The following is a 25,131-nucleotide window of genomic DNA, read 5'->3' as shown; positions in this document are numbered from 1 at the left end:
CTGAGCCCGGCTCCCCCCATGCTTGCGGTGTTCCCCGTGGCCCTCAGAAGGGCAAAATGCCTTCGCAGGCTGCCAGTTTGCATGTCAGTTCAGTAATTTGCTCTGTAAAATGACCTCCACCTCCTGCCAGGCTGAAGTTTCGCTATCCCAGCCTGTGGGAAGGATTTGTGCGTGGCGATGGGTGCCCGGATACACAGCCATTGGGCAGAGCTGTCTCTACTGGTCCCCAGTCCGACAGACACCTTGGGTGCTTGTCACCCTGTTTCAGCCATCCTGCAGCTGAAGCCACAACTGTGCCCTGCGTGTTCACTGGCCAAGCTGCCTTTGTGGCAGGAGAGGCAGTGCGGTGCTTGCTGCAGCCTCCCAGGCGAGTGGGGACTCTGTGCCCTCCTCACCAGGAACATGCCAGCTCCTGTGCTGCCTGCTCCAAAGCGGCTCTGGGTGGTAAGGGAAGGGAAAAGGAGCAGGAATCCTGAGTGAACCCTTCAGTTCCCAGGACTGAGCACCAAGCTGCTGTGGGAACCAGCAGCGTTACCTGTGCTGGGAAATGTCCCCACTAAAGCAGGCACAAGATGGGCAGCTCCTGCCTGCTCAGTGTCATGCACACCGTAGCTACTCCCCAGGGACGAACACTACGGACAATCCACGACTAACGGGAGACAAGCAGGTAGAAATCTAGTTTTCTGTGACGCTCACAGAGAGACCCTCTGTGAGCAGAGGACCCTCACGGGGGTCTGCAGGGGGAAGCCCCAGCCTTGCCAGCTCGTGCAGAGAAAGTTCAGATCCGCACCGGGCCCTCAGTGCTGGCTCCGCTTGCGGTATAGGTAAGCATTGCTCACCTGGTTCATGATAACCAGGCTGGTGAGAAGGGGACACAGCATGGCGAGGTACCAGGCAACGCTGGTCACCAAGGCGGTGAACCACAGGGAGCACATGCCAAGCATCAGGCTGGCACAGCCCAGCAGGTAGCCCACCAGCCCTGAGGTCGCGTGGTACAGCTTGAGCTTGGCCAGCGTCCAGTTCTTCATCAGCTTGGGGTAAAGCAGGAGCACCCCTCCCACGCACTGCCCACCGGCGTACATGACAGTCAGCAGCCCCGTCAGGCCATGCCAGGTCACGAAGTGGGCCTTGCCATTCAGGTGCTTGTTGTAGGTGATGATGCCCAGCCCCAGGAGGGCGCAGAGGAGGGCAAGCAGCTGGAGGGCCCAGTGCACCCGCACTTTGACTTTGCGGGAGAAGGCGCGGAGCACCGACGTCTCCGGGGAGAATATCAACAGGGCTTCCGTCATCAGGAACGAAAACTGGGAGAGAGAGGGCAGGGGGGCTGGCACCTGGGGCTGAACCAGCAGCAGATCCACATCTCCTGGGGCTCAGCCTCCCGCCTCCCACCACCCACGGAAAGCAGAGAGGCCTTGTCCCCTGCGCCGGGCGCTCCCCGCTAGCAGCCCCTTCCTCTCCCCGAGGGAGGTGCCGGTGGCAGGCGGGCGGCACAGGGGACTGGCCGGTAACCGGGGCGGGGGGTGCGGCGGGACTTACCGCGAGGGCCATGAGTAGCGGGTGCCAGGAGAAGAGGCCTGCAAGGAAAGGGCAGGCGCTGAGGTGAGCTGAGCTGAGGAGAGGCCTGGCCCGCCCCCCCCCCGGCCCCGGTCCCGGCCCCGGCCCCGGCCCCGGCCCCGCCCCGGCACTCACTGGATCCGGGCCGCGCCAGCACGGCCACGGCGGTGGGGAAGCCCAGCGCCACGAGATGGGCGGCGGCGCCAGCGGTGGCGCGCAGCGATCGGTACAGCCGGGACTCGGACTCGGCCGTCAGGGCCATGGCGGCCGGGGGGAGGAACCGCCGCCGCCGACACTGGCGGGCCGGGGTGCGGGCTCCGATTGGGCGAACTGGGCTGTCCGTCCGCGCTAGGGCTCGCCTCCTTAGCGTCGATCCGTCGCTGAATGGGTGAGGGCGCTGTCGCTCAGCGTGAGAGCCCGCCTTCACCGGCGCGGCCGTGTGACGTAGCGACCCCAGGATCGGCGCTACGGTGGCCGGCAGGGGCTGAGCCGCATGCGCGGTGCGCGCCGCTCCGCCGCCGCCGCCGCCGCCGGCCCTGCTGCAGCTGGGCCTGGCCCGGCGCGGCCCTTCCTTCGGGCCGCCATGGGCGGCAGGATCGAGTGCGTCTTCTTCAGCGAGTTCCACCCCACGCTGGGGCCCAAGATCACCTACCAGGTGGGGGGGAGGGCGCTGAGTCCGGGTCTGGGGGTCCCTGGAGCACGGGGGGGACATACAGGGGTGGAGGCCGCTCCTCAGGTGGGGGAACGGGGCTGGGACGGGGCTCGGCAGGCGGGTGAGGCTGGATTGGGGCCTTCTGTGCCGTTGCAGGTCCCGGAGGACTTCATCTCCCGGGAGCTCTTTGATACCATCCAGGTGTATGTCATCACAAAACCCGAGCTGCAGAACAAGCTGATCACCGTGTGAGTGTTGGCGAGCTACCCATCCTTTCCCCATGGAGAGGGGTCCGCTGTCCTCACCACGACTGGGCAAGACTCTGGCAGCAGGAGATGCCAGCTCGGTGATGTGACAGTGCCAGCTCTGGGCTCACGGGGACTTCTGTCCAGGGGTCAGGAGGTTCATTCCAATGCCCATAGTTACCTGTGAGGGGGGAGTGGGTACCTGGTTCTGGGGGTGGCTGGTGCTGCATGTCGTTCTCTGTCAGCCTGAAATGCAGGGAAGTCAAACGAGTCTTGAGAGCCATGCTGGTTTTGAAAGGAGGCTGCTTTCTTCTCTCATGGCTGACTTTTTTTTTTTCCCCCTACCCTTGTTCAGTGTTTTGTACTCTGAGCATTTGGGGATTAGACATAATTTTTCCTGCAAAGCAGAGAAGCACCCACATCCAGAACCGACCAGGAGCTAGCATTGTGCGGGGCTTGGGGCTCAGGCCTCCCTGAGGGCATAGGTGCAAGTTATACTTGTCTTCCCACAGGACGGCCATGGAGAAGAAGCTGATTGGCTGCCCTGTCTGTATCGAGCACAAGAAGTACAGCCGAAATGCTCTGCTCTTCAACTTGGGCTTCGTGTGCGATGCCAGAGCCAAGGCCTGTGCACTGGAGCCCATAGTGAAGAAACTGGCTGGCTACCTCACCACCCTCGAGGTGAGGCCCGAGTCAACGCAAATGGAGGCTGGCTGCCTTGCGATCCACCCCACAGAGTCACCAGTGACCTGGTACATGTTGTGGGGCACTGGGCATTGCTGGCATAGGAGCCAGGTTTACAGCAAGGAGGGGATTGTGCTGGTTTCAGTTGAAGCTTGAGGGAGGGCAGGAGCAGAGACTGGTGGTTCCTATAGCTGGTAATCCGGCAGGGAGGAGCTGACTTGGTTTTCTGCTCTCTTTAGCTGGAAAGTGGCTTCATCTCCAACGAGGAGAGTAAACAGAAGCTGGTTCCCATCATGACCATCCTGCTGGAGGAGCTGAATGCCAAAGGAAAGTGCACCCTGCCCATAGGTACAGCAGCCGCACTGTCCCCGGCCTGGCAGTGACGGCAGAAGGGCAGCACGGTGCTCGAGGCATCTGGGCCATCCCTGCCTAGGTCAACTCTACCTATGCTGCTTCTGGCAGCTCCCTGCCTCCCTGCCTGCCTGCCTGCCTGCGCTGGGAGCTGGAGGGCGTCTGAGCCAGCATTGCCCTGGGTGGCTCAAAGGGCCAGGAGGGATGGGGTTATGGGCTGCAAACTCCTTCCCTCGCATGGTGTGGTGGTGTCCTGGTGCTGATGGTCGCGAGCTCCCAAGGGAGCAGAGGTTTCTGTGAGACCTGAGTGCTCCCCCTTCCCTGGCCAGATGAGTCCAACACCATCCACCTGAAGGTGATCGAGCAGCGCCCGGACCCCCCCATCGTGCAGGAGTATGATGTCCCCGTCTTCACCCAAGACAAGGACGACTTCTTCAACTCCCAGTGGGATCTCACCACGCAGCAGGTGTGTGTGCTTGACCAAGGGCAGTACGCTTTGAACGGGGTCTGTTGCCAGCCTTTCTCGGAGCGGAGGGGAGTCAGGCTGTCGCCAGAAATCATGTTATGAACACGGTTCAGTGCTCCCCTTGTCTTTGTTCTTGGGCCCGCGAATGACCCATTCAGCCAAAACGTGGGTTAAATGCTGCTGGGGATGGAGCCTGCCCTTGCCAGTGTGCTTCCAGATGCAGGGGAGTTTCTTGGGCTTTGGGGTGGTGCCTTAGGCCTCTCTGTTCTCTCCCCTCTTCGCTCTCACCTCCTCCCCTCCTAGATCCTGCCCTACATCGATGGCTTTCGGCACGTCCAGAAGATTTCTGCAGAAGCTGATGTTGAGCTGAACTTGGTGCGCATTGCTGTGCAAAACCTGCTGTGAGTGTGTGGAAGGGGGCCTAGCCAGTCCACAGGAGGGGTGGTGGGTGCTGGCAAGAGAGGGTCTCTCACATTTCCCTGTCCATCTGTAGGTACTACGGGGTCGTCACACTTGTCTCCATACTCCAGGTGAGTCAGGCCACGGAGCGTGGGGCTGTGAGCGGGATTCAGGCAGTGCTCCCTGAGTGCTGAGCCATGGGGGTGGCCATGCAGGGGGGACAACAGGGTTCGGAGCGGGGCGGGTCTGTCTCTCGGAGCCATGGCTGAACGGAGCTGGTTTTCCCTTGCCCCCCAGTACTCCAATGTCTACTGCACCACACCGAAGGTCCAGGACCTGGTGGATGACAAGTGTCTCCAGGACGAGTGTCTGTCCTACGTCACCAAACAAGGTACAGTGACCCCGCACAGCACTACCAGTGGAGGCGGAGAGCGCAACTGATGGGTGCCTTGTTCCCGCAGGGCACAAGCGAGCCAGCCTCAGGGACGTCTTCCAGCTGTACTGCGGGCTGAGCCCTGGCACGACGGTGCGAGACCTCATCTCCCGCTACACCCTGCAGCTCCAGAGGGTGGACGAGAGGTTGGAGCCAGCACCCTCCTCTTGGTCCCTGAGGGTGGTGGTGGGGTGAGCAGAGGGGGAGCAAAGAGGAAGTATCCGACCCCTGCACCTGTAGGTGTGGAGACTGAGGCAGTGGTGGGGCATAGTGGAACCAGAAGGGAATGGGGGGAGCTGGAGTGTTTGAGACCTCAGCATCGTGGCCTCAGTGTCTTCCTTTCTCATCCCCAGGAGGCTCATCCAGTTTGGCTTGATGAAGGGCCTTATTCGGCGGCTCCAGAAATACCCCGTCAAGGTTGCCCGGGATGAGCGGAGCCACCCAGCCCGGCTGTACACAGGCTGCCACAGCTACGATGAGATCTGCTGCAAGACTGGTGAGGATCCAGGCTCCCCTGTGCAGCTCTCAGGGACGGAGGGAGGCAGGGGGCTGCCTGTGTGTCCAGGACCACGTGCTGATTTCGGGGTCTCCCTCGCCCCTTTGGGAGCCTTCAGACCACAGGGAGATGGAACTCTGTGTTGGGCTCTGCACTGAACTGGGCTGCCAAGCCCTTGCTGCCAGGAGGAGGAATTGGGGGACCCAGCCAGCCCCCCAACACCGCTGCTGGGCACCCCACTAACACCCCGCTGCTTTCCCCCCCACCCCTCCCCAGGCATGAGTTACAAGGAGCTGGATGAGCGCCTGGAGAACGACCCCAACATCATCGTGTGCTGGAAATGATGGCGGGATGGCAACCGGGCCAAGCGTGTGTGTCCCCGTGCGTGTGTCCCCGTGCGTGTGTCCCCGTGCGTGTGTCCCCGTGCGTGTGTCCCCGTGCGTGTGTCCCCGTGCGTGTGTCCCCGTGCGTGTGTCCCCGTGCGTGTGTCCCCGTGCGTCTCCCCGGGGCCCCGTGCACCCCGGCGGCCGCCGTCGCTCCTCCCCGCTGCCAGGGGGCGGCAGAGGCTCCTGCCGCGCCGCCAGTGGCCCGCAGAAGTTCCTCCGCGCCACCAGGGGGCGGCAGAGCGGCCGCCAGCGCTTCCACGTTGCCATAGCGACGCCGCCGTCATGGCCGCCACCGGGCCGACGCCGTTGCTGCCCGCTGAGGCCGAGGCGCTCGTGCGAGCGCTGCAGGGCACTGAGCTGCGAGACGCCGGCGGGCAGGGGTGTGGGGGGACGGCTTTGTTGGGGATGGGGCCTGGAGTGGGAGGGCCCCGGTTCCGGGGGTCTGAGGGGGGAGCATGAAGAAGGGGCACTAAATTGGGTTTGTCCCCACGGGGGCTGTGTGAGGTTGGGGGAGAAGAAGGGACCCGGTTTTGGGGCCTCCCCAGAGGCTCTGGGTGGGGGTGAGGAGGGGTCCCAGATCAGGGCGGGGGGAGGGGCATCCACAAAAGGTCTAGGGGAGAGAGGAGGGCCCCTGGTATTGGGGTGTCCCCAGACAGTCTGGGTGGGGATAAGGAGGGGTCCCCAGAAGGTGTAGGGTAGAGACGAGGGACACCAGCTTTGAGGTGACCCCAGAAGGTCAAGGTGGGGTGGGGGGAGAGGAAGGTCCCCAATTCTGGAGACTTCCTGGAAGGCCTGAGGGAGAGAGAGGAGGGTCCATGCGGGGTGGGGAGGCAAGGAAGGGTCCAGACCTGGGATGTCCCCACAGGGTCTGTGTGGGTAGGGGCGATGGACAAGGGGACCCCCAATTTTGGGGTGTCTCATGTTGGGTGTTTCTGGGGGCAGGCAGGAGGGCAGCGGGGTTGGGGATGCTGGTTCAGGGAGTGCAGGCTCAGGGGACCACATGGGGTTTGGGGGTGCCTGACAGGCTTGGGGCATTTCCTGGGGATGGGGGTGCTGGGAGCACGTTTCCCTGAATGAGGGACCCTCTCCAGGAGCACAGAGGAGCCCCAAAGCTGGTGGCCAGAGGTCGCTGGCACTGATATCCTTGCTGGCTGCCCACAGATGGCTTCGGCAGCACGAGTGCGTGGAGAAACTCAATATGCACGCCATTCTGAGTGCTTCCGTGGGCCAGGAGCAGCTCCTCATTGAGCTGCTGGTCACCTACGCCAAGGTGAGCCTCTTTGGGTGTGGTAGTGATCCCCATGCCAGGCCTTCAGCCTTGAGCTGGGGTTGTCCTGTGGACAACGTGCAATTTTGGAATGAAACAGTGAAGAATCTGCTATATCTCTGGCAAAGGCGTTTGACTGGTGGTTTTCCAGTGTTGCTTTTTAAAAAATTAAAGGTCAAGCTGTGGTATTTCTGCTTGCTGGTTTCTGGTTCCTCTCTGGAGGTTGTTTTGGTCTCTGTGCACCAGCCCCTCTGGCTGTGGATCTTTGCCCTATACCCAAGGTGTCCCAGCCCTGGAATATGCCAGGACGTGTGGTGCCCTGGGCCTGCCCAGCTCCTCAGCGTCATTGTTCCCCTTTGCAGCCCCAGGAGCTCTCTCTGCCCTCTCATCTGTTGGGGAAAAGCTGTTGATTTCTGAGCTGCGTGAATACAGACTGCATGCCCCAAGGCCACCCTCCTCCTTGAGATGACTCCAAAGTCTGTGCAGCTGAGCATTAGCAATAAAACCAGTTTCCACTCTGGCACCAGTCTGAATGGCTTCACTCCCCCGTCCCTTCCCTGTCTAGATTCCGGTTCTCATTGGGGAGCTGATCTCTGTGGAGATCTGGAAGTACAAGATCTTTCCTGTGCTGTGCCGGCTAGAGGACTTCAAGCCAAGAAGCACCTTCCCCATTTACGTGGTGGTGAGTAGAGGGGGCGGTGGGAACAAGCCTGCAAATTGGGTGGGCGCTGCTACACTTAAAAATAAGTCTCACCCTGAAGGTCTCGGACATGGTGTTTTACATCTCACCAAGCTGAGAAGCTGCAGCACACAGTGTCCCAGGAGGGACAGGGACCTGCTCCCAGGGGAGCTCAGCTCTGCCCCTGCCTAATCCTGCATAGGGGCCTGCTGGAGCTGCTGGATGCAGGAAGAGCTGCTCCTGGAGGCAGCTGCGCTCCTGGCTTGCAGCTTCCAGCAACTTGGTCCTACCCTTGCTCCCAGGCAGCAACACCCCTGGGGTATTTGCCCACCTCTGAGCACTGTTTTCCTCTGGCGCCTCTAACCAGTGGACTCTCTGAGGTTACATGCTGCTGGGTTAAGAAAAATGTAGCTTTTTCTTACCAAGCTTCTGGGAGCAGCAGTCCCTTGGCCCGTTCTTGGCAAAGGAGCGGTCTTCGGAACTTGGCTTCCCTGCAGAGGGATGTAGCCCTTGACCTAAGAGAAATCTGCCCAAGGCTTGGAAGTTTTAGCCCGCTTTCAGTCCAGGGTAACACCTTGCTGGGGCAAAGTGGTGTCTTCCCTGGGCAGCCATTTGTCTGCAGCATTGCCTTGAGGCAGTTATCTCATGGTTCCTGGTGTCAGAACAAGGCTGTCTGCCCCTGTCCCAGGGGGCTGAGAGCAGTGCAGCTGTGCAGAGCGCTGTCCCATCTCGGGCAGTGGCTTTGTGCCGGGGGCTGCAGCTTGCCTGAGGGCTACGGTTGTACTGTCACTGTAGTGCAGAGGCAGAGCCCTGCCTGCTGGGAACCATGCTTCTCTATCAGCATGTTATAGTGTCATAGGCATGCTAACATAAATATTAATACAAGGCGTATGAACTGGAGTTGTTTTAAAGATTACACCACTTGTATTTGGCTCTTGGACTTGTGTTTGGCCAGAACTACATAAGCAGCTTCTTAGAAGAGCCCTTTTCCCGCTCCCGTTGCCTGAGTCCTTGGAGCTGGTGACCGCTCTGCTGTTATGTCACTCTTGCCGTTTGCCTCCCACAGCTGCATCATGAAGCCTCCATCATTAACCTCTTGGAGACGGTGTTTTTTTACAAGGTAAGAGGCAGATTCAGCTTTTTTCAGTGTAAAGCCCCTGGGTTTTACATGGCCAGCACCCAGGCCATGAAAGCCATGGCTGTGGGGCCTGGCTCTCTGTGAAACTCCTGTCATTGTGAAGGAGATCTGTGAGTCAGCAGAGGACAGCATTCTGGATTTAATTGATTATTGCCACCGAAAACTGACCCTGCTCGCAGCTCGGAGCACCAATGGACAGACAGTGACCCCGGCAGAGCTTCGTCCTGAGGATCTGGCCAGCCCCTCGTCCATGCAGGTGAGGAGAAAGTCCTGCAGCTCACTGGGGACATGTGCGATGGAGGACGTGGGCAGCCTGAAGCGGCACAGGGGGGCCTTCCTGTGAAGAACTCCTTGGGTGTGACCCCAGCACCTCCCGCCCATTTCGGAAGGCATCTGGTGTTGGTGCTCGTCCAGGCCAGCAGCTCGGCTGGGTCGGCAGCTGCACCCACCTCCCTCCACCCCACAACCATGCTTCCGCCCTTTCTCGTGACAGTGACAGCCTGAGTCTCCCTGCAGGACACTGTCTGAGCTGGCACTCTGAGTGGTGGGATGCTGAAGAATTGACAGTTACACAAAATATTGAGTAGAAGGGTTTTGGCTATTTACTGTTGCTCTTAAAAGCTATGTGGGTATGTCTCCCTGGAGCTTGTGAAACCACCTTAACTCAAGCTGCAGCTGGAGCCAGACAGGGTTAACCATGAGAGGGTTCCTTCCTTAAACCAATGTGTGATATGACTAGGAATTGTCCTAACGTGTTTTCCCCCCCAACTTCCTCAGCTCTCTGAGAAATACTTCCTCTCTGTGCTCATTGAGACAGCGCGGAGCTGTTCCCAGTCAGGTGTTTCAGGGCTGCTGCACACACCTTCCTGGTGTGGGAGCTCTCTTTCCTTCTGGGACTTTGCTTCTCAGCACCTTGAGTGTACACATCACTAGGAGTGTCTGGAGCAGCAGGGTTAAAGTGATAGCCTGCAAACTTGGCCATACCTCCCTGCATTGCCTCCATCCTTTGGCTTGTTGCCCAAGCACGTGCTCCTCTTCCAGAAAAGGGAAGGAAGTGGAGGGCTCCAGAGCACAATAGGGATGTTTTCCAGGAAATGTTTTCCCAGCTGGGGAGGGGAAGGGGGTGTCTCTGTTAGAGCTTCAACATGGCTTAAGAAAAAAAAAGACCTTTTCTAGCCATAGGGTTCAAAAAAGTGCTTGTCTCCCATGGAGCCTGGTTTCCTCTGATTCATTCCAGTCCCTCCTGACTCTACATACAATAATCCCCTACAAAAAAACTGTTCCTTTCCTCTCCTGTGTTGTGGAGCCTGTTATCCTTTGTGAGTGTGTATGGTGGTAACCCCTGGAGCAGGACCTGTTCTGCTGTCCCCCCTGAAGCACAGGCAAAAGATAGTCCCTCCCTGAAGGTAACAGAGATGAGGTCTGGATACCAGCAGGAGCTGTAGGAAACAGCCTCATTGGGGGAGTTTCGAGATGGAGTTGGGGTGGAAGAGCCCAAAAAGCTTTCTTGGTAGTGTGAGGCACCAGCACAGGGAGCACAGGGCTTCTCACCACAGGAATTTGGAAGGGAACCGTTGCAGTGACGCTTTAGAGGAAGAGGAGTTGCTGAGGTCAGTGCTCTGCACACAAAGATATGAGCTGCTGAGCGTCTGGGAGTGGAGAGGAGAAGCTCTGCCTCGGCCAGGGAGAAGGACTTGGCACCTCTCAGCCTAGCCATTCCAATGGCTTTGAAAGAGGCTGAGTCAGAGGGTGGTGAGGCTGTTAGCCAGAGCACATGGGGAATGAATGGGGTGTCCATGCTGCCTGGAAGGGAAGGAGACCGGGTAGCTGGAGAGCGTGGCATAGCTGTGGGCTAGGATAACCACAGGCAGATATTCTAGCTGGCTGTACTCAAGCTGGAGGGGAAAAGCAGATCCAGGAGGGGTGGATGTAGGACTGCAGCTGTGCCAGGGCCAAGTTTCTCCCTCCTCCGCCTCAAGTTCCTCTGCTGATCATGCAGCTCCCTCAGCCTCGTATGTCTCATGGGCCACAAGGTGATCCTGGAAGGGGAGATCTGTGACCAGCTTCTGTTGGGGGTGTCCCTGTGCAGAGATGCTGCTGCTATTAGCCACCCGTGATCTGTTAGGTGTAGGTTGATGAGGGATGAGCAATAGTGGGCTGCAAGCACCTCTGTGGCTGCCCTGGCAAACAGGCAGTGCTGGCACAGTCGAGATGAGAAGCAGTTTGTTTTGCAGGGCTCTGGTTTCCTCCCCAATCTGTGGTTACCAATGTGCAGCCAACAGGCTGCCTTCCTGGAGCTCCTGGGAAATGGGGCCTGAAATCCTGAGGCTGTGCTTGTCCCTCCACAGGAGCTGCAGAAGCAGGCAGAGACGATAGAGTTTGAGATTTCCCTGAAAGCCTTATCTGTGCTGCGGTTCATCACTGATCAGGTGGAGAGGTAGGTGCCCAGGAGCAGTGGAGGACACGCGCCGAGCTCTCCGTTTGAGATTCCTGTGGGGTTGCAGCGGACGCCTGGACCTCTTTCAGCAGCTGGCTGTATCCATGCTGGCAGTGGCACTGTGCCCTGTCAGGCAAACACAGTAGCACTCCACCCTGCTCCATGGTACTCCTGGGGAACCCAGATCATTGGTTTTTTTCCTGCCTCTCCCAGTTGCCTCAGGGAGCATTTGTATCTGTTCTGGCATTTGTCTGCGAGCACCTTTTCACCCTTTCTGTCACATCTCCAGCCTGCCCCTGAGTGCGCTGACACGGATCCTGAACACCCACAACCTGCCCTGCCTCCTTGTTCAGCTGGTGGAGCATTGCCCCTGGAGCTGCCGGGAAGCAGGTACGGATCATGCCCCGTGGTACCTGGGGCGCCGTGCTGGGACCTGACAGGTCTGCTGCAGGAGCCCTTGCAGAAGGCTGCTGACCCCCTATCCTCCCCTCCATCCTCCTCCCCTTGCTCCTCACTAGTGCTCCCTGCCTGAAGCTGTTCAGCTCGAAAGCAGCTGCTGCACAGCTGGGCTGGGGACCCGGCAGCACTCCCAAAAGCTGATCCTTGCACCCGGCTGTGTCTCTTCTGAGCTGATCATGGCCAGGATGGGAGCAGGAGCGTAGCATGTCTGCCAGCCCCACCTGCTCCTCTGAGGAGTCTTGTCCTGGATGCAGAAAGACCAGAGTGCCAGTCTCAGCCTGTCTGCACCTTTCTGGGACAGCGCGAAGAGCTGGAGCCAGACATAGGCTCTCCCAGGCAGCAAACCGATTGCCCTGAAGCTGCTAGTCTTTGAACTTCACTCTTGCCGAATGCCTCTGATCAGGTTGTGCCCATTGGCCATCACCTGCACCATCAGCCCTGCCTCCTGTGCCTCTATAGCCAGGCGTGCCCCCCCGCAGCCCCCCAGCTTCCTTGCTGCCTGCCTCTGAGCAGTGGTGGGGCACAGCCTGGGGCGTGGGAACCCACAGTCCCCTCCCCAGCCCGGCACCAGTGGGGTCACAGCACGGGCAGGGGAGGAAGAGATGCTGGGAAGCACATGGCTCTGCTCCTGCCGAGAGATGCCCAGCTGGATGTGGGAGCTTTCCTCCTTCCTCCGGCCAGGAAACACATCCCTTCTCTCCACCTGTGCTCTCAGGGTGTCAGAGGGAGCTTTGATCCAGGGCCCTGTGGGAGGGACTGGAAAGAAACAAGAGTGCAAAGGCATTTCCAGGCTGTGCAGATGCAGGGTTACATCCTCCTCTATCCCCCAGAGCAGCACAGTAGCTCGTGGAGCTTGTTTTGTCACTTCTGTTATATTCATGCTACTTCTGGCTTTCGCTGGCAGAAGAACCTCCAGAGTAGCAGACATTGGCCACACTGATACCCCAAAACATGCCTTTCCAGCCACTCTGTTGCTGCAGTGTGGGCTCCCCCACCATCTACCAGTGCTCCACACTCCTGGCCAAGTACAGAGCGAGATATCTCGGAGATGTCGGTTCCTGCCACAGCGCTATTGTTTTAATGCATGTTCTTTTTGCTTTCCGTGCTCTCCAATATATTGTCTCAGTACCAAGTAGGTTGCTATATTGGGCAAAGGGCTGGGGAAACTGAGGCAGGCAGAAGCAGAGGGGCTTGCCTGTGGCAGAGTGAGGAAGTGAGCATAGGCTGGCATCCCCACCTCTGAGCTGTCTTCCCTCAGGCAGCGCTGTCTCTCCCTGCAGCTGTGTGTTCTGTCTCTCAGGCAAGCTCAAGAAGTTTGAGAACGGCGCGTGGCACGTGGTGCCCCCAGAAGACCAGGTGAAGATGACCAAACTCGATGGGCAGGTGTGGCTTGCCCTCCTCAACCTCCTGCTCAGCCCTGAATGCCAACGCAAATACCACTTTGATGGCTTCAACAAGAGCCAGCTCCTCAAGGTAGGACCCTACACCATGAAGGCTGTGGGTCCCACAGCACGCAATAGGACTTTGCCAGCACTGGGCACCTCTGGGCATCCTTGCTGTGGGCTCCTAGCAGCCAGAGGTGGGAGAGTAGTGGGGTCAGACACCGTGCCAGCAGCAGCAAAGCTTGTGTTTGCAAGTGCACCCCATGGGACCCCATGGGTTGCTCTGCCAGTGCCCTGCAGATCCCTGCTCTTGCCATGCCACATCTGCAGCTCTGGCTCCCTTATCTCCACCTCTGTCCATTTGCTTTTCTCTTCCCCTCCATGGCTGCAGCTCCGTGCATTCCTGACAGATGTCCTCGTTGACCAGCTGCCCAACCTGGTGGAGATGCAGAGATTTCTGAGCCACCTTGCAGTGACAGAGCCGGCTCCCCCCAAAAAGGATCTTGTCCTGGAGCAGGTATCCTGTGGCTCTTTCCTCCATCTCTCCAGCAGCTCTGCTTTGAGCCTGTTAGCTCCCTACCCCCTTTTCCTCCCACCAAGCTCAGCTCTGGAGACGTGGTGCCCTGGTAAAGCAGCCAAGCACCCATTTCACAGTTACACACTTACTGCCAGCAAAGTTGCCCGTGGATGACGTGAGAGCCTTGTCCTGCTACAGCAGTGGCCAAGCAGTCACATCTGAACGCTGGGTTATAAACAACTTTCCAGATTGCATTGAAGTCACTGGGGTGGTGGCTGCATGGGGCAGAGAAAACCCCTGACTTGTTTTGACAATTAACTCTTTATTTAACATTTATCAGTGTTTTCCTGATGAATTCTGGACTCAGTGAAGAGTCCTCTTCACAGCCTTGGCCCAGGGCTGCTTGGCACTCTGCATATGGAGGGATGCCGAGGTCTGGTGGCAGAGGCCAGAGTCAAACTGGTCCCAGCTGATGTCTGGGGCTCAAGAGTTGGGCCCTGAGGGTCTTCAAGAAGCTGAGGGTCCTTGGGGTTTTTAACCACTGGAGAAAAGTGGTTCTACTGTCTTCTTGTGAGCTGGGGAGAGAAACTGTATGTGGGCAGATCTGCAAAGAGGCAGCTGAGAAGAGCTGGGAGAGCAGAGACTCTTCCTCACTGTGGGAGCTGCAGGGAGGCTCCACGCCCCTTCCCAGCCTGGATGGGTAGGTCAGGCAGCAGCCACTTGGGCTGTGTGGAGGGGGAGCACGCTGCCCCCAGCACAGCCAGGTGCGTGGCCCGAGAGGAGGGTGATGTGCCCTGGCCAGAGCTGGCTGTGGCTGAGCCGGAGGCATGGCCTGTGCCAGGAGCTGGGGCTGGCGAAGGCTGCAGGGCAGAGGTGGTTGTGGATTCACTCCACATGCCTCAACTGCCAGCATGTCAGTGGGGCAGAGACAGGCAGCTGCTGCGCCGGGGACCTCGTCCAGCCCTCTCCCAGGCTGCTGCCCTTTTCCCCAGCTCTGCTTTTGTGCCAGTGCTGCTCCTGCCTCCGCCAAGAGCTGGGGCTGAGCCGGGCGGGCAGGGGGAGCCAGCTGGAATCATACACGTGGGCTCCCTGCTCTGCCCAGAAAGTGGTGAACTCACTCCCTGTTGCCGAGCCAAGCTTTGCAAAGGCTGTTTTCCATTCGGCTGGTCCCAGTGCAGCCTCCTCCCCTTCCAGGCCTGGCTATTTTTACTCTGCTGGGGAAGGCAACGCTGTTTGAAGCAGCATCATCCTCTCCAGAGCCTGAACTCCACGTGCTGCTCTTGGCTGGCGCTTTCCCTTTCATGCTGGCCAGCCCTTCCCCGAGTGTTTGTCTTCAGGGAAGTGACGAGTGGAAAAATCTGCTCAGGCAAATGGCTCCGGAGCACGAGGTTCACACTGCTGCCGCCACAGATAGTGCTGAGATCCCAGGGCTTCCTATGTGGGAGCCCAGGCCTCAGGCCTGAGCTCTCGCTCCCAACCACACCCTGAAGGTTTTGCCTTGTTTCACCTGAACGCTCGCTGGCGAGTGGATCCATCCCCTCCACGTACCCAAAAGCACACTCTTGTGCCCTGTGCCTTCACTTCTGTGTGTGCTGCCTCTGCTTACCCTCCCAGGGGGATGCACTCCTTGTGCCCAGGGCTGGCTGCCCCCTCGTCCCCCGAATGCCCCTCTACTGCCATGCCTTCGGTCTGGCTGCGAGCACCCCTTCCTCCCACTCTGCCTCTCCCACCAGGTTCCCGTCATCTGGGACCGCATCCTTAAGAAAAACACGGGGAAGTGGGAGGCCATCGCCAAGCACCAGGTGAAGCTTGTCTTCAGCCCCACTGAGGAGGAGCTGAAGCTCCAGGCACACAGGTAAGGCCCTGGCACGTGGAGCCAGGATACCCATTAGCAGGGGCTGGAGCTCAGCACTGGGAGGACAGAGGGGTCTGTGGTACTGGCTGGGGATGTGTCCTCGGTGGAAAGGTGCAGCGGGGACAGCTCGCTGCTTGTCAGCAGCTCCCCCATGAGCATCCTCACCCCCTCTCTGCCTGCTGCAGGTGGGCACAGACCTACAGCCTGGACATGATGGAGGCTCTGGCCCCTGACAAGCCCCGCTGCAGGGTGTGTGGTGCGGAGGCAGCCAAGCGGTGCTCTCGCTGCCGGAACGAGTGGTACTGCACACGGTGAGGGAGCCCTGCCACAGCCCCCATGTCCCCTGCAGCCCCCCCAGTGCCTCCCTGCAGCCCCCCAGTGCTCCCTGCTCCCAGAGCACCACAGACCTCACCAGAGGGTGCTGTGAAAGGGCCAAGGGAAGCCAAGGGTCCCACCACTGCTCAGCACTGCTGGCTCTCCACTTGCCACCTACCTCTCTAAGTCTCACGGTGGGGCTGATGTGCCAGGACAGGGGTGGAGGAGATACTGGTGAGCATTGTGTTGCTGCTGCCAGGCGCTGAGCTACCTGTGCCCACGCCGACAGCACCGACAGGCTGGTGACACTTGTCTCCTTCCCCTGCACCTTGGTGAGTCAGGAGTAGGGAGGAAGGTGTCTGTGGGTGCAGGTGACAGGCTGGGATGTGGCAGCTGGGACGGTGGCAGTAAATTAAATCTTCTCTGGTGCTAAACCATCTGGCAAGGTCTGGTTATAGCCATGTTGTTAAACACTCTTAGCCCCCCATCCACCTTCCCATTGGACTAATGCTCAGCCATGCCAGCTCCCTGCCTGCGCCCAGGGGAGTGTGGTGCTGGGCTTTGTCCTTGTCACTGCTTCATTCCCGGGGATGGACGTGGCCCTATTGCATCCCCGCTCAAGCTGCAGGCACCTCGCTTCACAGCAGAGCCCCTGAGCAGCGGCCTTGCCTTCCGCAGGGCCTGCCAGGTCCAGCACTGGCAGAGGCACAAGGCTGCCTGCAACCTGATGGCCGAGGCACCAAGGAGAGCGGACAACCCGTAAGAGAAGTGGTGACTCGCAGTCAGCCCAGCGACCACAGAGAAGCCAGTAAAGGCCCAGGATGGCACTGGCTCTCCCATCTCCTCCCCAGTGCAGACTTCTCCAATAAACCTTCTTCTGCAGCCCACCGCTGCTCATCTGCTTTTCTTCCTCCTAGCTGAAGATACTAAACCCCTTCCTCCCCACCCTTGCACCCAGGGAGAGGGGGGAGTGTCCGTTTTTTCCCCCCTCTGCAACACCAGAAATCCTGGAGAACCCCCAAAAAGAGCCAGATACCCTTGTGGTTACCAGAAAGGCCCTCAAGGTACCTTAGCCAGGGGCAAGAAGGCCTTGGAATAGGCGAGAAGGCCTCTGTGCAATGTCTTATTTTTTGGCCGCTGCCGTTAAGAGTGGGGGGGGGAGGCAGAGGATGTGGTTAGCAGGAGCACCTCGCTGTGAGAAAGAATGTGAGTTTCTCAGGTGTTCATCATCGTCTCATAGGAATGATTTCCCCCACCCCCCGACTCATTAGCAGCGAGGGCTTGGCCCCCGCCCTGGCCCACCACCATCTCTGCAGGGTTTACTGGTGGCCTGCAGTGCCTTGGGCTCCATCCCCAGCTTTCCCTGGCCAGCAGCTGCTGCCAAAGGGCCGGAGCTTTGGTCTGAGCATGGCTGGGAAAGGTTAACAGTGACGGCACTTGCATCTCCTGCTGGGCTGCCTGAGCCTCCCCCCCACCCCACATCAGGCTTCACACCAGCGCTGCTGCTGCAGGAGCCACGACAGTGGGCAGGAAACCATCTTGGTCCGGCCTAGCGGCTCAGAGTAAACTCTGAGGCCAGGCTGCTTGGCTGGGGCTGTGGCTGGCCGAAGCACGGAGGCTCTCCGGGGGGGCTTTGGCTGCTTCTTGCCCGCTGACAGGGGTTCCGCCATCCCCCTTCCCGGCTGAGAAAGTGAGGCACGGAGCGAGGCTTGTCCCGGTACTGGCAGGGGTGGTGGAGAGAGCAGGCTCCCCCCGCTCCTTGCCCGGCAGCGGCTGCGGGAGCCACATCCCCGCCTCCAGCCCGCCCCGCCGGGCTTGTAGGGACCGGTGGCGGTGGTCGGGACCCCGGGGCGCTGGGCGGCTTCTTCCTTCACCCCCCGCCCAGCTCCTGCCTCAGTTTCCCCCCTCGGTGCCCGGACGGGGCGGCCCCTCCCGGTCCCCGCCCCGGCCCCATCCCCGGTGCCGGGCCCCTCCCCGCCGCCTCCGGGCCATGGAGCTGATCGAGCTGCGGGAGCTGCAACTGGAGCCGCGGCCGGGCCGGGGCCGCCTGGAGCGGACCAACGCCTTGCGCATCAGCCCGGCCCGCCGGCCCGGGCCCGGGCCCGGCCCCGGCCCCGGCGCGCACCCCGACCCGCGGCTGACGGCGGCGCCGGGAGCCGGGCACCGCTTCGAGCCGCGGCGCCGCGGGCTCCACACCTGGTGCGACCTCTGCGGGGACTTCGTCTGGGGCGGCGGCAGGAAGAGCCTCCAGTGCCGCCGTGAGTACCGCGCCCCCGGGCACCCCCACCGGGCATGGGCATCCCGGTACCGGGCACCTACATCGGGCATGGGCCTCCCGCCGCCGGTCATCCCTGCCGGGCATGAGCATCCCGGTACCAGGCACCCACACCGGACACCGGGCAGCCTGGTACCGGGCACTGGGCACCCCACAGCCATCAGGCACCCCCGCGGGCCAGCCCAGGCAGGGAGCGCGGGCACCACGGTGTCCACCAGCAGCGTGGCACAGCACCCTGTCCCACGTGGGTGCTGCCCCCAGGGCCCTTGGTGCCAGCACAGTATGGGCAGGTAGCGGTACTGGGCACCAGTACTGGCACCTCGCATCACCCCTTGCCCCACTAGGCACCTCCCCGGCACAGTCACTTGACCATGACACCCAGGGCCATGGTGGTGACACTGGTCCTGTCCCCATCCTCAGACTGCAGCTTCACCTGCCACTACCGGTGCCGGGCTCTGGTGCGGCTGGACTGCAGTGGCCCCCTGGGCACCGGCGATGAGGATGATGGCACCGAGCAGGCGCTGGAGAAGGACACCAACGTGGTAGGGCCTGGCCCGTGGCTGCAAGGGAGGGCACGGGTGGGAGGTGGCCAACCTGGGGGCTGTCTGGGCTGGGGGTGGCTGTGCCGGGCTGTGCCATGCTGTGCCATGTGAGGCCACGTCATGTTGTGGCAGGCTGTGCCGAGCCATGCTAGGCTGCCCTGAGCCATGGCAGACTGCACCATGCCAGGCCATGCTGGGCTGGGCTGGGTGGTGCTGTGCCGAGCCGTGCCAGGTTGTGCTGTGCCATGCCAGGCTATGCCAGGCTGTGCCAGGCTGTGCTGTGCCGTGCCAGGCTGTGCCATGCCAGGCTGTGCCATGCTGTGCCATGCCGGGCCATCCTGTGTTGTGCTGTGCCATGCCAAGCTGTGCCATGCCAGGCTGTGCCATGCCAGGCTGTCTTTGGGCTGTGCCACGCCGAGATATGCCATACCGTGCTGTGCCAAACCGTGCTGAGCGGGGCCGGGCCGGGGCCCGGGCGGGCGGCGCCGGGCGCGGATGAGACCCCGCCGGAAGCGGGACGGCGCCGCGCCGCCCACGGCCCGCGTCAGCCCCACGGCCGGGGCGGGGTCGGGAGCGGGACGGGCCGGGTCCGGCGCTGAGCCGAGCCGGGACAGGCGGGCGCTAGGCACCGGGCTGAGCCGAGAGCGGGAGCGGACCGCGACGGGCACCGGGCGGAGCTGAGCCGGGACGAGGGCCGGGACTGTGCTGAGCCGGCACCGGGACTGGGACCGGCACCGGGCGGAGCCGAGCCGGCAGCGGACTGAGCCGGGGACGGCCGGGCTGGCGCGGGGCCGGGTGTGCCCGTGTGCCCGCGGGCTCGGCGGGGCCGGGGGGCGGGCGGGGAGGCCCGTGCCCGTGCCCGGGGCGGGGGGCGGCGGGGCCGGGGGCTGCGGGGCGGCGGCGGCGGCGCTGGCGCTGCGGCGGGGCGGCGCGGGGGGCACGGGGGGCAGCACGGCCAGCAGCGGCTACTGCAGCCAGGAGGACTCCGACTCCGAGCCCGAGCTCTTCTACACCGCCCGCACCTCCCTCGGCCGCCGCCCGCGCCGCCGCCAGGTCGGTTCCCGGGCCGCTGGCCGTGACGTCACGGGGGGACGGGGTGACGTCAGGCGGGGGGAGCGCATCCTTCGGGGCTGGGTGCTGGAGAGCGGGCGAGGGTGATCCTGGTGCGGGGGCGGTTGTTGCCCTGCCGTGGGGGAAACATAGGGTGTGGGGGGAGCGTGGTCTGGCTGTGGGGGCAAGAGGGGGCTGAGGATGGCCCTGCTGTGAGGGGGGGGGGGGGGGCAAGGATGGCCCTGCCATTGGGGCGAGTGCGGCTGTGCCGTGGGGCAGGGTGGCCCTGTCCGGTTGGATGTGGCGCTATGGGGCAAGCGAGGCACGGTGGCTTTGCTGCCTGGCGCGGCTGCCCCATGGCCCCTCGGGGCTGCAGCCACTCCCGGAGGGGGTGAAGGACAATGCTTGAGGGGGAGTCAGGGTGAGCCCCCCCGGGGCAGCCTCACAGCTGTCCCCCATCCCTGACTCCAGCAGGGCCCGGCAGCACCTGCATGCTGTGGGGTGGTCGTCAGGGATGGGATCCCTGGGTGCTCCCCGGCCCCACAGCGCCGTGGGGACACGTGCAGCTCTGCGCGGCAGCTGCACAGCCCCACGTAAATACTCATTAGCGGGTGCCGGCGGCGGGGACGCCAAAGCAGGACGCCTGGGTCCCCCCTGTGTGGGGCAGGCACTTTGAAGCAGGGTGCTGGCGGCATGGGCGGGTTGCACCCCCAGCCCAGCCCTCCTGCCCCAAATCCCAGGGTGTCCCCGCAGGCGCTCAGCCCGCCCCGCCACCCCGGTGCCAGGCTGGCGGCTGCCAGTGCTCTGCCTCGGGGACGCTTCTCTGACCTGGGGTGCCGGCAGAGGACGACCGGCCTCGGGGTGTCCTTGCAGTGGGTTCACCCCTCCCTGCAGCCCGAGGGATGAGGGTGTCCCTGGCCCGTGCCGGTGTCCCTGGAGCAGGGCTGGGGCTGTGGTGAGCTCAGCTGCGCTTCCCCGGCACGGCCCAGCTCAGTGCCAGCTGGGTGATGCAACCCCGCGCAACCGCCCGCGCCTGTGTCAGCCGGTGTTTCAGGGCAGGCTGGGGGGCGGCGGGATGCCGGGGCAGGTGGAGGGTCCCCCCCGGCCGCGGTGCCACTCAGCCCCAATGCTGTCGTGCAGGATGAGCCCAGCGAGTGGGAGAAGACAGAGCTGGACCAGGCGCAGGTGGAGCAGCGGATCAAGGAGTACAACAGCCAGATCAACAGCAACCTCTTCATGAGCCTGGTACAGGGAATGGCGCAGGGCTGGGGGGGGTCATGGTGCCCTGCTGTGGCCCCGCTCACCCCTTCCCCTGTGTCTCCCAGAACAAGGATGGCTCGTACACTGGCTTCATCAAGGTGCAGCTGAAGCTGGTGCGCCCCGTCTCGGTGCCGGCCACCAAGCGGGTCCCCTCCCTGCAGGCGGGGCGGCCGGGGCCGCGCACCCAGGGGGTGAAGCGCCGCACGTCCTTCTACCTGCCCAAGGGGACCGTCAAGCACCTGCACATATTTTCGCACACCCGCGCCAGCGAGGTCATCGATGCTCTCCTCCGCAAGTTCACTGTCGTAGACAACCCCCGCAAGTTCGCCCTCTTCGAGAGATCTGAGAAGGATGAACAAGGTAGTGCCCCGCGGCAGCCCTGTCCCTGTAGCAGTGGCTGTGTCCCTGTGGTGGCAGCTTCCCCTGGGTGGCAGCAGCCTGTGGTAGCAATGTCCCTGGGGCCTGGGGTGGTGGTGTCCCCCATGGTGGCAGCATCCCCATGGCAGTGGTGTCCCCTGTGGTGGTGTTGTCCCACATGCTAACAGCATCCTCATGGCAGTGGTGTCCCCTATAGTGGTAGTGTCCTCCCTGGCAGCGGTGTCCCCTTGGTGGCAGTATCCCTGCTATGGTGGTGTCCCCCTTGGGGTCAGTGTCTCCAGTGGCTGTGAGGGTGTCCCCAATGGCAGCAGTGTCCCCCATGGTGGTGTCCCCATAGTGGCAGCATCCCCGAGGCAGCACAATCCCCAGGGTGGCAGCATCCCTGTAGCAGCAAGTGTCCCCTGTGGTGGTGGTGTCCCCATAGTGGAAGCATCCCTGTAGCAGTGGTACCCCCCTTGGTGGCAGTGTCCCCTGTCACCATGGGCATTTCCCCCGTGGCAGCGGTGTCCCCCGTGGCAGTGGTGTCCCCATAGTGGCAGCATCCTTATGGTGGCAGGATCCCTGTAGCAGCGATGCCCCCATAGAGGCAGTGTCCTCATGGTGGTGATGTCCCTGTGGCGGTGTCCCCCCCATGATGCGTGGCTGCCGTTGCAGTGTACCTGCGGAAGCTGGCTGATGAGGAGCAGCCCCTGCGGCTGCGGCTGCTGGCCGGCCCCAGTGAGAAGGTGCTCAGCTTCGTCCTGAAGGAGAACGAGACCGGGGAGGTGAATGTGAGTGTGGGGACGGGGAGGGGACCGGCACACGCACCCACCAGGGCACGTGGCCATGGGGACACGCACACCACGTCCCCATTGCGATGGCAGCCTGTGTGCCCGCAGTGGGACGCCTTCACGCTGCCGGAGCTGCACAACTTCCTGCGCATCCTGCAGCGGGAGGAGGAGGAGCACGTGCGCCAGCTGCGGCATCGGTACGCCCGCTGCCGCCAGAAGATGCAGGAGGCGCTGGCCACGCACACGCCGGGGTGACTGCGCCGCCACGGCCAGCCAGCACACACGCCGGGACCCTCGCCTGCCGGCGGGTGGGGGCACCAGGGAAGGGGGGTGGAATGGGGCACCCCAGGACTCACTGGGCTATCGCAGCCCCCATGGGGCTGGCCCAGGGAGGGGGGAGCCCCGGCGGGAGCAAGTGTCCCCAGGGCAGCGGGTGTCCCTGGGTGGGGAGCAGGGCGTCGAGCACCAATAAAGGCATCTTGGTGACGAGGCCTGGCCTGCAGCATGTCCTTGGCGGGGAGGCCAGGGGGACGGGGCGGGCTGGGGTGGGAAGGGACACGGGGATCCCCCGGTGCCATCGGTGGGTGGAATCCCACACGTGGCGCGCGGCCGCGGCGGGGCTCGAACCCGCGGGCCCAGGGTTCCCGCCAGCGCAAGGCGGGGAGGAGGGCACGCCCCGCGCTGCTCTCACGTGATGACGGTGCCTCCTCCCTCACGGGTCACATGGCGGGGTATCGCGGGCGCCGGAAGTGTCGCAGGCGGCGGCGGCGCACGCAGGGAGGCGCTCGGGCGGTGTCGCCGGGCGGCTCCGGGCCGCTTCCCTTCCCCCCCCCGCAACCCCCGTCCCGTTCCCGCCGCCCCCCGCCGCCGCCATGGGCGCCAGCGGCTCCAAGTCGCGGGGGCTGTGGCCCTTCGCCTCCCCGGCGGCGGGCGGCGGCGGCGGCGCCGAGGGCCCCGGCGGGCAGCAGGCCCTGGCCCGGGCGCGGGCCGCGCGCGCCGCCACCCCTTTCGTCTTCACACGCCGCGGGTGAGAGGCCGGGTGGGGCGTGGGGACGGTTGCCATGGCGGAGGGGAGCGGGGGCGGGGCTCCCCCTCGGGGTCGGTCCAGGCCTACCCGAGCACCGGCACCGGCATGGTGCGGAGGGCAGGCCCTGGCCTTCCGCGGGGCCCCGCGGGACGAGAAGGCCCCCGGCAGCCGCTGAGCCGGCAGCGAGTGGTCGCTGCAGCCTTCGCAGGGCTGGTGGTGCCGGCCTCCCCCGGCTGCCTCCCCTGCTCGGGGCACAGGAAGCCGGCAGCCGTCGGCAGGCTCTTAACCGACCGCCTCCCCGCTCCTCTCGGCAGCTCCATGTATTACGATGAGGATGGGGATCTCGCCCACGAGTTCTACGAGGAGACAATCGTTACCAAGAATGGGAGGAAGCGCGCCAAGCTGAAGAGGATCCACAAGAACCTGATACCTCAGGTAGCGTGTGGAGGAGGGTGGGGGAGAATGTGTGCTGAAGCACCACGGTGACAGCTGAAGTCCCAGCTTTGCTCCTGCACATGGGCCTTCTACCTCGGGGTATCTTCTTGCAGAAAGGCAAAGGGTTTCTGCTCATGCCCTGCCCAGCTTCTGCCTTAGAGCTGTGGCTCCTGTGTGTCCTGGCTCACACCCACGTCACCTAGTGAGGCTGTGGCAAGAGAGGAGGAGCCCCCTTTTCCAGGGAGAAGCGGAGTCCCAAGCCCTTTAGAGCTGCCAGACTGAGGAATATAGCTCAGCTGGGTGTGTGTTGTGGGCTGCAGAGTGCTAGGCAGCCATGCGTGACCATGGCATCCCATCTCTGACCACCTTCCCCATGATGTGGGCTGCTGCGCTTGCTCAGCTGGTGTCATGTCACTGCGGAGGGCCAGGCCCTGGCTTCGGGAGCTGCAGTCAAAGCCCGTCACCCGCTGACATGAGTGCACGTGTTCCCCCAGCCGCTCGGTAGTGACAGTGGTGTTGACAGCTATGTGTGCAAAAGACATCTCGGTGCAAAAGTCTTCTCTTAAAATAAGCAACGGGGGTGAAGCTGGGCAGGGGCTGGGACACCAGTTGAGGGTCTTGGTGCAGGAGGATAGCCCGCATGTAGGAAAGCTTCTGGGGGCCTACATGGAGAAAAGGGAGCATTCAAACCAGGGTTGGAGAGAGACCCTGCAGGAAGTTTCCTGAAGTAAGCAGAACTGCACGGTTCTAGCAAGCACCTGGGATGAGCTGTTGGTGGCCTCCAAGGGGTCAGCAGCTCCTCGTCAGAGTGGGACTCCTCTGGGCGCTGTGCAGGCAGTTATGGGGGGTAAGATTTGGCACTGCGCCCCAGGTTGGTGTTTTCGCAGAGGTAGGCTTGGGCTTGGCGGTTATCTTCTAACCCTTCTTGATGTGGGTTGAAACTCACCCGGTCGGAAAGCTTGGCTGAGCTAGAGAGAGCAGATACTGGTGCTAAGTAGCCCTTCGCTAGCCCAGACTTTTCTCTGGCTCTGCAAGTGCAGGCTAGCCCTGAGCCCCTGCTCCACCCCCAGCCCCCCACCTGCTAGGGGGTCCTCCTGGTGCAGTAACAGGAGAAGGCTTAGATGAAGCATGGGAAAGACGCCTGTAGCTGGCATGGAGGGAGTATGCATTCAGCGGCCTCCTCTCTGGATAGAAAGCTGCTTTTCTTGTGCGCCAGCTGCCCTGGCTGCTTTCTCTCAGAGAGCTCTTTTCATTCTTTTAAATCCCGTGAATGAAAGGTGCTGGATGAAAAGCCCAGACGGCCAATATCTGTCAGTCACGCACCAGCTGCTGCACGGGCAGTGCCTGGCAGAGCAGCTCCCTCCTTTCTCGCCCTGCTGAGCTCCAGACCTGCCATGTGTGGCAGCCAGGCACGCCGCTCAGCTCTCCAGAGACAAGTTCGAAGGGCAAAGTGCTTTTGCCTTGCCTGCTGCTGTTCAGGCCTACCTGGTGTCACCGCGGCGGCTTTATGGATTCCTGTTCCTCATGGTGCAGCGTCCTGTCATATGGGGTGACTCACAGGGTTTGGGGCTGTTGTTTGGTGGTCTCTGCTCACTGCTCTGACTTTTTTTCAGGGCATAGTGAAACTAGAGCACCCTCGCATTCATGTGGATTTCCCAGTGATCATCTGCGAGGTGTGA

At 62.3% G+C, this 25,131-nt stretch overlaps 5 protein-coding genes across 5 annotated transcripts; 4 read left to right on the top strand and 1 right to left on the bottom strand.

Moving 5' to 3' along the window:
- Nucleotides 1–797: 797 nt before the first annotated feature.
- On the bottom strand, nucleotides 798–1,816 carry CYB561D2 (cytochrome b561 family member D2; the record flags this gene model as incomplete). Its single annotated transcript, XM_082004499.1, has 3 exons — nucleotides 798–1,301; nucleotides 1,537–1,574; nucleotides 1,690–1,816. 3 exons carry the CDS (start codon nucleotides 1,814–1,816, stop codon nucleotides 798–800), a joined length of 669 nt encoding a protein of 222 aa, XP_081860625.1.
- A 321-nt stretch (nucleotides 1,817–2,137) lies between these two features.
- NPRL2 (NPR2 like, GATOR1 complex subunit) lies at nucleotides 2,138–5,624 on the top strand (the record flags this gene model as incomplete). Its single annotated transcript, XM_082004470.1, has 11 exons — nucleotides 2,138–2,209; nucleotides 2,363–2,454; nucleotides 2,964–3,132; nucleotides 3,375–3,483; nucleotides 3,816–3,952; nucleotides 4,256–4,353; nucleotides 4,446–4,482; nucleotides 4,649–4,742; nucleotides 4,813–4,930; nucleotides 5,138–5,280; nucleotides 5,557–5,624. The coding sequence occupies 11 exons, from the start codon at nucleotides 2,138–2,140 to the stop codon at nucleotides 5,622–5,624; spliced, it is 1,137 nt and encodes a 378-aa protein (XP_081860596.1).
- Nucleotides 5,625–5,930: 306 nt separating this feature from the next.
- On the top strand, nucleotides 5,931–16,478 carry ZMYND10 (zinc finger MYND-type containing 10; the record flags this gene model as incomplete). The annotated part of the gene is made up of 12 exons (XM_082004471.1): nucleotides 5,931–6,046; nucleotides 6,828–6,936; nucleotides 7,499–7,615; nucleotides 8,679–8,732; nucleotides 8,854–9,006; nucleotides 11,099–11,187; nucleotides 11,477–11,577; nucleotides 12,947–13,119; nucleotides 13,420–13,545; nucleotides 15,279–15,400; nucleotides 15,586–15,711; nucleotides 16,394–16,478. Exons 1-12 carry the CDS (start codon nucleotides 5,949–5,951, stop codon nucleotides 16,476–16,478), a joined length of 1,353 nt encoding a protein of 450 aa, XP_081860597.1. The 5' UTR covers nucleotides 5,931–5,948.
- A 1,227-nt stretch (nucleotides 16,479–17,705) lies between these two features.
- On the top strand, nucleotides 17,706–22,245 carry RASSF1 (Ras association domain family member 1; the record flags this gene model as incomplete). The annotated part of the gene is made up of 6 exons (XM_082004436.1): nucleotides 17,706–17,973; nucleotides 18,411–18,532; nucleotides 20,723–20,827; nucleotides 20,908–21,202; nucleotides 21,875–21,990; nucleotides 22,099–22,245. 6 exons carry the CDS (start codon nucleotides 17,706–17,708, stop codon nucleotides 22,243–22,245), a joined length of 1,053 nt encoding a protein of 350 aa, XP_081860562.1.
- Nucleotides 22,246–22,862: 617 nt separating this feature from the next.
- On the top strand, nucleotides 22,863–25,131 carry TUSC2 (tumor suppressor 2, mitochondrial calcium regulator; the record flags this gene model as incomplete). The annotated part of the gene is made up of 3 exons (XM_082004419.1): nucleotides 22,863–23,017; nucleotides 23,332–23,452; nucleotides 25,066–25,131. The coding sequence occupies 3 exons, from the start codon at nucleotides 22,863–22,865 to the stop codon at nucleotides 25,129–25,131; spliced, it is 342 nt and encodes a 113-aa protein (XP_081860545.1).

Source organism: Phaethon aethereus (genome assembly GCF_964289735.1).
Source record: "Phaethon aethereus genome assembly, chromosome: 11".
NCBI classification, from domain to species: domain Eukaryota; kingdom Metazoa; phylum Chordata; class Aves; order Phaethontiformes; family Phaethontidae; genus Phaethon; species Phaethon aethereus.
This window is presented reverse-complemented; position numbering and strand designations above follow the sequence as displayed.